General features: G+C 44.6%; 2 protein-coding genes across 2 annotated transcripts in view; both read right to left on the bottom strand.

Annotated features, from left to right (window-relative positions):
* Positions 1-1,251: 1,251 nt before the first annotated feature.
* Rskr (ribosomal protein S6 kinase related) lies at positions 1,252-5,448 on the bottom strand. The gene is made up of 12 exons (XM_021214093.1): positions 5,392-5,448; positions 4,594-4,839; positions 4,425-4,508; positions 4,234-4,302; positions 3,801-3,870; positions 3,481-3,585; positions 3,285-3,325; positions 2,690-2,717; positions 2,266-2,355; positions 2,105-2,193; positions 1,889-1,999; positions 1,252-1,479 (listed from the first exon to the last, which is right to left on the bottom strand). The coding sequence occupies exons 1-12, from the start codon at positions 5,446-5,448 to the stop codon at positions 1,252-1,254; spliced, it is 1,218 nt and encodes a 405-aa protein (XP_021069752.1).
* Positions 5,449-5,725: 277 nt separating this feature from the next.
* The window catches only part of Kiaa0100 (KIAA0100 ortholog), a 29,988-nt gene continuing 25,993 nt past the window's right edge, over positions 5,726-9,720 (bottom strand). The window contains exons 31-38 of the mRNA XM_029546127.1: positions 9,433-9,613; positions 8,725-8,811; positions 8,317-8,427; positions 8,052-8,187; positions 7,824-7,954; positions 7,297-7,398; positions 6,898-7,032; positions 5,726-6,517 (exon numbers count right to left, since the gene is read on the bottom strand). Of these exons, the coding sequence (XP_029401987.1) occupies positions 6,338-6,517; positions 6,898-7,032; positions 7,297-7,398; positions 7,824-7,954; positions 8,052-8,187; positions 8,317-8,427; positions 8,725-8,811; positions 9,433-9,613 (1,063 nt within the window). The 3' untranslated portion in view covers positions 5,726-6,337. The remainder of the gene's footprint in view (positions 6,518-6,897; positions 7,033-7,296; positions 7,399-7,823; positions 7,955-8,051; positions 8,188-8,316; positions 8,428-8,724; positions 8,812-9,432; positions 9,614-9,720) is intronic.

Below are 9,720 nucleotides of genomic sequence, written 5' to 3'. Positions count from 1 at the left end.
AGATCACAAGCAAAGTCTGCCTGGGTAAGTTTAATATTCCAGCTTTGGCAATTTACAGAGATTTCTTGGGGAGAAGGAACCTGGATGAACATTCGCTAGGGATGTGACTACATAGACACTCACCTAGTATATAAAGTCCCTCGGCATGGTCCCTAGGATCACAAAATTAAACAGTAACAACACAACAGCCCTGGATCTTAAAACTAAAGGTGTTGGGATGGGAAGCCAGGCTGATCTAACCTATGGCCTTCCCTGAGGCCTGATGTGTGGAGGAATGAAGTTCCTTGTCTAAAATAAAGAATATGCTTAGCAGAGCCAATAATGGTCTGGGGCCAGGACCCTGGGGGAGCTGCTGCTTTATATATGAGAAATGAACTCTTTCCCCCTAAAAAGCTATTAGTCCCAAGCTGCCATGTGCTCCTCTGTGATGCATTTGTTTCCCCTTCATTCAACATTGCTTGATTAGCTTCATGCTGACTTCGGTCCACTGTAAGACAGTTTTCTGATCATTCTATCCTATTGTTTTCCTGTATATGCGATGCTGTACTTAATAAAATACGCCTGCTTGGTGTGGCATAAGATATAGCTTGGGCAAAACCTGATCCCATACTTTCCTTCTTCATTTTCTGATCCCCTGGTCCTCTGTTGGTTCAGTTCAAAAGTGAAAAAAACAAAACCAACTCTAAATCTTGGGTTGTATGGGAGAAACAATCAATTTAATAATCCTTGTTTGTTTTTTTTTCTTTCTGAGACAGGGTTTCTCTGTGTATCCCTGAGTATCCTGGAACTCTGTAGACCAGGCTGGCCTCAAACTCAGAGATATACCTGCCTCTGCGTCCCCAATGCAGGGATTAAAGACATGTGCCACCACCACCTGGCATCTGACTAACTTGTTAAAACATAAATAGCACCTTGGAAGTTCACAGAGTGTCATTATTGCCCAAGAAAGTAAGTATGGGAGAAAAACATGGATAAGGTAAAGTTCAAGAAGCCTTTGTTTGGCAGCTCAAGTAAAAGTATTGAAAGTAAAAGTATTGGAGAAGTGAAGGTCATTGCCTTGACCCACAATTGAGAGGGGCTGTATGATAGGAAAGCATACGGACAGTTTTGGCTATCAGATTCAGAATGCCAAAGATTAAACTCTAGCCCAGTACCTACAATAGAACAGTAAGGATCAGCAAAGTAAGAAATGGATCATTATAATGGTGGTACTGAATGGTTTCTGGCTGAGTGCCTATCTACAGTAGAGAATCAATAGGAATCAATAGAGATGGAGTGGACCAAGGACTCCAGATCATAGTCAAAGTCCTCAAAGAACATGGACTCCAATGGACTGGGCCAGGTATCTTGTTTCTCCATGACAAAGTTCACTGGCTGCTTCTGTAGGAGCTCAGGGTCAAAGGCTACACCCCGAAAGAAAGGGTGGACCTGGAAGTGATGCAGATATCGTAGACGATGCAGAGGATTCTGGCATAAGAGCTGAAAGAAAACAAAGTATGAGACTGGGATAAGAAAAAGACTGAACAGAGATGATGCCAAAGGAGCAAATAGTTCATGGAGCTGTGGAGGGCAGGCAAATCCCAAAGCACAGATTTGTAAAAGAGAAACATGGTGATTAGAGATTGGGAGGGCTGGTGAAGAAAGAGGAAATGGCTTTGGATTTTCAGATGGTAAGGTAGCACTGGCCTGTACTCGTCAAAAGGACCTGTCTGTCCTGCCTGAGGATTTAGTGTGACAGCTCAGGAATGAAATCTGCAGTAACAGTTAAGGGGGAAATGGTTAGTCAGACATCTCAGTCCCCATCAGGAGGGGGTGGGTGGGAAATAGCACTTCAATGAAAAGATGATGAATAGTTTGGGAGTCAAAAAGGAAGATAGTGTATGCTTACCTCATGGAGCAGGAGTGAGAGCTCCTGATTAATAGACGCCGGGATCTCAGATTCACAGTGGGCCACACTTGCCAACATAGTCACGTGATCTCTCTCTGCAGCCACTGGAAACTGAGTTAAAGAGGTAGGGGGTAGGAAAGCAAGGCTTTCTAAGGTCTTTTTCCACCACAAAACAAAGCTCTCTTCCCAGTTCAACACCACTAACCATTCCCTCACCTTACCAGTTGCCAGAGAGAAAAGCAATACTCCCAGGGACCACCAGTCAGCAGTGTGGTTGTAAGGCCCACCACTCAGGACCTCTGGGGCTGTGGCATGAGAGGTACTTGTCACTCACATCCTTAAGTCACCTTCCCCACCAGCTTTAGCTTCTCTCTCACCCATGTATTGAAGAGTGCCGCAGATAGTGTAGGCTCGTGCTCCCTGGGATAGGCGGCGAGACAGACCAAAGTCTGTCACTTTCAGATGGCCTGCGAAGTAAGGAAACTATGTTCAACCCACGTTTGTTTGTTTGTTTGGTTTCACTTTGGTTTTGTTTTTTAAGAGGTACCACTCGCCGGGCGTGGTGGCTCACGCCTTTAATCCCAGCACTCAGGAGGCAGAGGCAGGCGGATTTCTGAGTTCGAGGCCAGCCTGGTCTACAAAGTGAGTTCCAGGACAGCCAGGGCNCCAGCCTGGTCTACAAAGTGAGTTCCAGGACAGCCAGGGCTATACAGAGAAACCCTGTCTTGAAAAACCAAAAAAAAAAAAAAAAAAAAAAAAGAGGTACCACTCGTCCTGGGGCTAAGGAAGGAAAAGACATACCTCGTCCATCCAGCAGGATATTCTCCATCTGAAATCACGGGCAAGAGGACATTATTTTACTTTTTCCTTTGGCTCTGATTTGTTTTGTTTTGTTTTTGTTTTGTTTGTTTAAGATTTATTTATTATATGTAAGTACACTGTAGCTGTTTTCAGACACACAAGAAGAGGGCACCAGATCTCATTGCGGATGGTTGTGAACCATCATATGGTTGCTGGGATTTGAACTCAGGGTCTTCGGAAGAGCAGTCAGTGCTCTTAACGGCTGAGTCGGTCATCTCTCTAGCCCTGATTTGGTTTTTCATTGTTGTTATTTTTGACATAGGGTGTTACTATGTAGCTCAGGCCAGCTGGGAATTTAATATATATACCAGGCTAATCTCAAACATGTGGCACTCCTCCTGCCTCCCAACCTGTAGAGCTGCTAGCTGGAGAAGGTAGTCTACTCAGCACTCAAGCCTATACTTGGAGGACACACACCCAAATCCTTGGCATCCATAGGAACCCAGATAACTGTCTCTGCTTCCTACTGCCTTCTCAGACCTGTCGAAACTTCTTGAGATTCTTGCTCAACTTAAGAAAAAAGACTTAACTCTACCTTTACATCACGGTGGATGATACCCAAGTCATGGAGATAGCCTGTGGAGAACAGTGAGCATGGCTGTGTCTGCCAGTTTCTTTGTAGCTACTATCCCTTCTCTATCCTGACTCCCAAAATTAAATATTAATTCTGTTCCTCCTCCCCACTAACTTAATTTTCCCCTTTTCATTTCCTTTACCACATTTGCACTTACACAGTACAAGGACCAGTTCAGCTGCAAAGAGACGGATAGAATCCTCTGGAAAACAACCAACAGTAGACCACAGGGAGTGGAGATCCATGCTGCAGTAGCTACACACTGTAAAGTACCAGAAGTCTAGGCAATACTGAGGTCTATACATAATGCCTAGGCTCAAGGCATTATGGTCCTCCTGCCCAAACTAATGCCACCATATCTGTTTCCCTCTTGGAATACAGAAATGTTAGGAGTGGAGCCAAACAAAGGCAGAATAATGTCAGGTGGGGAGGGAAGTATATGGACCTTTGGGGTGAAGACAAAGCCCAGTCACTCACTAATAAAGAGGTGTTGTTTCCCCTGCCAGCTGTCCCCCAATCTGTGTACAAAAGGATGGTTGATCTGTCGCTAGAGACAAAGAAAACAGCAAGTTAGGAAAACAAGCTTTTTGATGATAAAGGCAGCCAAGAAATCACATGTTGCCTTGTGTAGAAATGAACTGCTGCTTCACCTTCTGATTCAGAACTCATTTAGGACTCTCTCTGGGAAAACCCTGGAACCAACACACCAAGATAAATTGTAGAGTTCCCTGGCAGAACTTGGAGTGTGTCCATGGCTAATAACTACTTTTCTCAGGATTTACTTTGGTGCTATACAACACCAGGACAGAAACATACAGGGAAGGTAGACCCAAGAAAAGCAGGTAAGTTGGAAAAAGGTACTTTCTCCAACAATTCAGGTCTTCAGCCATGCTTTCAGAGCTCTGCATACCTGGATGCTAACCTCTTCTTTGCACTGCCTCAGTGTATCCCGCTGTAAAACTTTTACTTTGGGCACCACCTATAAGTGGAGAGGCATTGTAACTCATGAAAATCATGCTATTTAAACTTGTTCCCCCTAATCTCTGTAGCTAAGACTGTAAACATGGACTACTAAATAAGCTACATCGCTTGACTTCCTACCTTCACTGCAAACACAGCTTTCTGGGCACAATCTAACACTTTCAGGACAGTTCCAAACGAACCTTTAGCCACAAGGCCTAAAATCTGAACAAAGAAGAGGGCAACTGAGACTGGTTGTTTGCAGATTCCTCCCTAAAACAGACACTTCCCAGGGACTATGGTGACCTACCTTCAGCTCCTGCTGCTCCCTAACAGGCCTCATGGGAAACTCTGGTAGAAAGAGGCTGATGAACTGAGGCACTGGCCACTCAGACTGAGGCTTCTCTAGTAGCAGTGGGGACGGCTGGAGGAGCTCCTGATGTAGGCATTGATGCCTCTGTAGTCCCCATAGTTCCTCCAGACCTGACCTGATGGTCCCCATACCATACCAGAGGCTCTTCCAGCCTCGGACCCAGTGACCCTGGATGTCGTCACCCTGCTGAGAAGGGAGCCATTCTAAGCCTGCTCATGAAGCACTGCAGGTTCTGCCCATCTTAACAGGTACTCCTTCCTCTAGTCTTAACCTCTAGAGCAGTTCTCAAGCTTCCCAATGCTGTAGTGACCCCCAATCATAAAATTGTTAGTCCATACCTGCAATTTTGCTATTATGGATTGTAAGTATCTGATATACAGAGTATCTAATGTAACCCGTGTGAAAGGGCTGTTCAACCCCTAAAGGAGTCACAACACACATGCTGATAACCACTACTCTAGAGGGAAGGAAAATTCCCAGGCTTTGTGATGTGACCTAGATTTCCTTGACATAATTCAAAATCTCTATGACAATAACAGTTTTGTTTTCTCCTCAACAAAACAGGAATACAATCTGTGCCTAAGTGGGCTATTCATTATTATAGCCTTTATGCCCACCCCAACACTGGTTATCAGTGACAGGCTCCTAACTGGGCACTTTCTAGCCTCAGGCCCCTACATCTTTCATTTCCCTTCCATAGGCAGCCAGAGCCTATACCAGAGCCCCATACCCTACCTTCTGAGGAGCAGACACCCGGGTGTGTTGTCCCTGCCGACAGGTCACTGCTCCCATTCCCAGCCTCTGCCTCTTTTCCCACTGCTAAATCTGCTGTCCAAGTTACATAAGCAGTCCCTCCCTCTGATGCTGCATTACCCATGAGCCCCACCTCTTCTAGTGTACACAGACCCATCAGCTTTAGGTCAGCATCATACCCAAACTGGGAAGTATCTGTGATTGTGGCAAGACTTCAAGGCAGAGGAGAAAGACCAGTCATTACTGGGGCAGTTAAAAAATGTGTTGGGTTAGTGAGGAGGGAAAGACACAGACACTTGAACGCTTTTACTCAATACAATTAAAAAAGGCCAGCATCAAATTTAAAATATTTTTTCTTTAAATCTTTTTTTTTCTCCATTCTCCTGGGCATACCCCAGGGAGGAAAGGAAGGTACCCATGGCCAGCCCTGGCTCCTAATGCCATCCCCCAAGTGAGCTCACACTGGGAAGCTTACCCCCAAGCCCAACACCTCTTATACAACAAGGCAGTGGAGTGAGGCACAGAGGATCAGACTCCTTCCCTTATTGGCACAAAGGGAGAGCAATTACATTTAGAAATATATATATATGTTTTATATATATATATCTTTATAAAAATTTATCATACTTGATCAAAACTATCCCCCCACCCTTTCTGTTGCCCCAAAGGAGCAGGATACTAGGCTTGGACACAATCCCTGGGTCTTCTGGTTTTCTTGTCCCTCTGGTCCTGGGTCTAGTACCATGAGAGGGAACTCAGCGCTTTGTCCACCATGCCCTGCAGGGACAGGCCAGCTGTTGAACATTGTCTCTCTCATTTACCATATGCCCCACAAATCCTGCAGGATGAAGGGAAGCTCTGCCCATCCTTAAGTCCCTGGATCCTGAGTCAGAGTCAATTCTATCCTGTAGTCACTTGGGTCTCCACATCACTTGCGCCTGCCAAAGATGGACTTCTTGCCAGGGTTCTTGTCACCCACACTTAAACCAATGAGGAGCCGAGCTTTCTCTTCTTCCTGCTGTTGCATGTTCAGGTCACACTTTGTTTCTAGCTTTCCCCGGACCTCAGACCCCGTTGCAGGTTTCAGCCTTAGTTTTTCTTTGATTACCTGGCAGTGGAAAGGAATAAAAGGAAAGGAAAAAAAATTAGTGAAAGAGGCTGTACATTTTAAGTGAACCAATTCAAAGATTTATTAAACTTGGATGTAAACACAAAAGGGCACTTCAAATTATATAGATAATAGTCTGCTTTTAAGAAGCTTACAATCTAATCAGAACCATCATAAAGCTGATGTTGTAGTTAATTCCCTCAAAATTAATGAGTCACTATCATACCGGGGGAAAGGCATGGACAAACAAAGACAGGACCAGTCATTATCTGCCCCTTTCCTGGCTATCTCTTAATATAGCACAGAACAGAAGGCTCTTAAGAAGGCAATGTGCTTGCCAGTCCCTGCTAACGAAACAGCCATGAGCCCTGGCGAGATACCTGGGCAACCAGAGCTTTTCGGCTGTCCCTTTTGACAGCCATGGCAAAGTCCAGCCATGTCCACGTGTTGTTGTGGTACTCCAGACAGGGTAGCACCAAGTTAAGGTCACCCCAGTCCACACTGTTCTTCTCACCCTGCAACAGGAAGAGAAAGAGGGAAAAGAGGAAAAATTACACTAGCTGCTATTTGGAATCTAAGCCAGTACTTTGAGTAGAATTCCTACAACAGCAACCTACATATTTGAATTCCCTCCCATTCTGGTAATGGTGCCGACTCCTGCAGAAAGCAGAAGGAACAGGTTTGTCACCCATGGCCCACTTTCACAGGAAGCCTGATTGTCACCTGTCTATAATCTTTAGTTCCCTTCCAACTCTACAAAGTGCTGGGATGGAATATACCTTATAACTGACACACAGTGGAACTTGTGGGATTTTTATATATATGAAGGAGTTGTTCATGGCAGCTCGCTCTTTCATCTTGTCAATATCATCAACTGGGTGCTAGGAAAGACAGAAAAGGAGCATAAGCCCTAAAACCACCAGAGCAACCCAAGATCCTAAATATTACTTCACCCTCAGTCCTAGAGAAGACTTAAGACAAAAGGAACACCCAGCCAGGTCCACAGAAACTATTAATACCCGTTTAAAATATCTAAACATACTATTTTTACTTTTTTGTTTCTTTTGCTTTCTGTCGTTTTGGTAGCAACAGGGTTTCTTTGTGTATCATCCCTGGCCTGCCTCTGCTTCCTAAGTGCTGAGATTAAAGATGTGTGCCCCCATGCTAGCCTTCTTTTGCTTTTTTGAGACAGGATCTCATACAGTCCAAGCTGCCCTTGGACTTATGATCTTCCAGCTCCTGTCCTCAAGTGTTGAAATTATAGTGGACCACCACATTCAGTTTCTCAGATTTTCATATGCCATACCTCAGGTAATTTGCGAAATGATCTTCTGACTCCAGAACTCCTGGTCAAGCCCTGTGCTACGCCCTTCCCAGAGCCCAGTGGCACTGCATCATCTGTTGCTATCAGCTGCCGAGGCTTCACAACTGGTATTCCTATGAAAAAGCATGGGAACCAACAGTGATTCTCTTCCTGAAGCTGCTTTAGGCTGCCACTCCATTCTCCTGGCATTCCAGCATAACCAATTCTTACCAGTAGTCACCAGTTTGGACTTATCCTCTTCATCACCAACTTCATCATCTTCCACATTTCGACCAGGAAAGAAAAAGCCCATCATTCTATGGAAGAACCGGTGGGACAGCTGGATGGTAAGAGGCACCACATTTACCTAAGAGGGAAAGAGGTGAAGAAACAACTAAGCTCAAGTACTATCCTTGTCTTTTATTACTAACTAATTTAACAGTTACAGTTTTGAACTAACCTTTGATTATGGGTTCCCAACGTACTGTTTACTAACCTCAAAGTGTTCCTTAACAGAGATACCACCAACAGGTGGCCGGACTTTGCTGAAGAGGCGGAGGGCTAGCTGTCTCCCAGACTGGCAGGAACTCTGGGGCCTTAGAACCACCTATAGGACAGACCGGCCAATAACTCTACTATACATCTCTTAAAAAAAAAAAAACCAACTTAAAAGTAAATCGCAAGTCTTCTGTAGAAGGAGAACTGAAGCAACGGTCTTTGCTAAGCTAGGCAAGCTGTACCATCTCAGAGATCACAATGCCCTCTGGTTGGAAGCAAAGATAAGTGGGCTAAGAATGGAAAAATAAGTCTTGCAGTATAAATGTGGGGATGTAAATTGTCAGTGCTTATCATGTACAAGGCCCTGCCTAAATCCCATTCTCCCACACCCCAAGAAAAGACTTGCCTTATAAATAGCATTAGGGAGAAGGTTGTTCATAGTGAACCAGCCCAACTCCAGGAGATGTTCTGCTGTGTCATCAGACTTATTCACCTGTAAGACAGATTTTGTTCTGTTCATTATAAGCTAATAAGCTAAAGCCTCTGGTTTCATCTTTCTCTTTCCTCAGTACATCAGGATCTTGTAAAGTCCAGGCTAGCCCTCAAAATGTGCCTGTGGCTAGCTTTGACCTCCTGACTCTCCTTACCTACACATCTGGAATGCTGGGATTAAACATAAGCACCATCACACCCTGCTAATACCTCTTTCAATCTCATATGCAACCAACATAACCTCTAATCCAGTGTTTCTTCTAAGTAATACTAGCTAAACCACTAAATGTTAAGTAACTTCCTAGTTATTGTGGCATTTAATTTCTCATTCATTTTCAAATATCTTTTGTAATTGGAATATTCTTTCCCCTTGGGCAACTGCAGAAATGCTGTCAGTATCAGAACGGCACTATTCCAACTCAACTTGGTAGATTACTTCAGTCTGGGCCTTATTTGATTAATTATCTATATACCTCCATTTATTACAGGCTGATGTGTCTCTCATCATGTACATCATTAATAAATACAATTAGTCCCCTTTTTTCTCTATGGATTGTACTCTTGAAATAGGTCATGCCTCAGTCTTGGCTACTGCTGTGTGACTGTGCACTACCCCTAATACCTTGCTGTAAAGGAACCTCTGTAGCTCCAGCTCAGCGATTCCCAGCTGTCCATCTTCTTCTGTCAGACGCCAACGTGCCTGAGCAAAGTAAAACTCGGTGCGACGGACCACACTCACATCTTCCTGTTGTTTTCGAAGCTCCATTTTATTGGCTCGCTGCAGTTGGAAATCCTTAAAACATCTATGCATGAATAGAAGAGCCAAAGGAGTAAGGAAAAGAACACACAGCCGGGGCCGGGCGTGGTGGCGCACGCCTTTAATCCCAGCACTTGGGAGGCAGAGGCAGGC

This window comes from Mus pahari, chromosome 14 (assembly GCF_900095145.1).
Source record: "Mus pahari chromosome 14, PAHARI_EIJ_v1.1, whole genome shotgun sequence".
In the NCBI taxonomy this organism is placed as follows: domain Eukaryota; kingdom Metazoa; phylum Chordata; class Mammalia; order Rodentia; family Muridae; genus Mus; species Mus pahari.
Note: the sequence above shows the minus strand (reverse complement) of the source record. Positions and strands in the feature narration are given on the sequence as shown.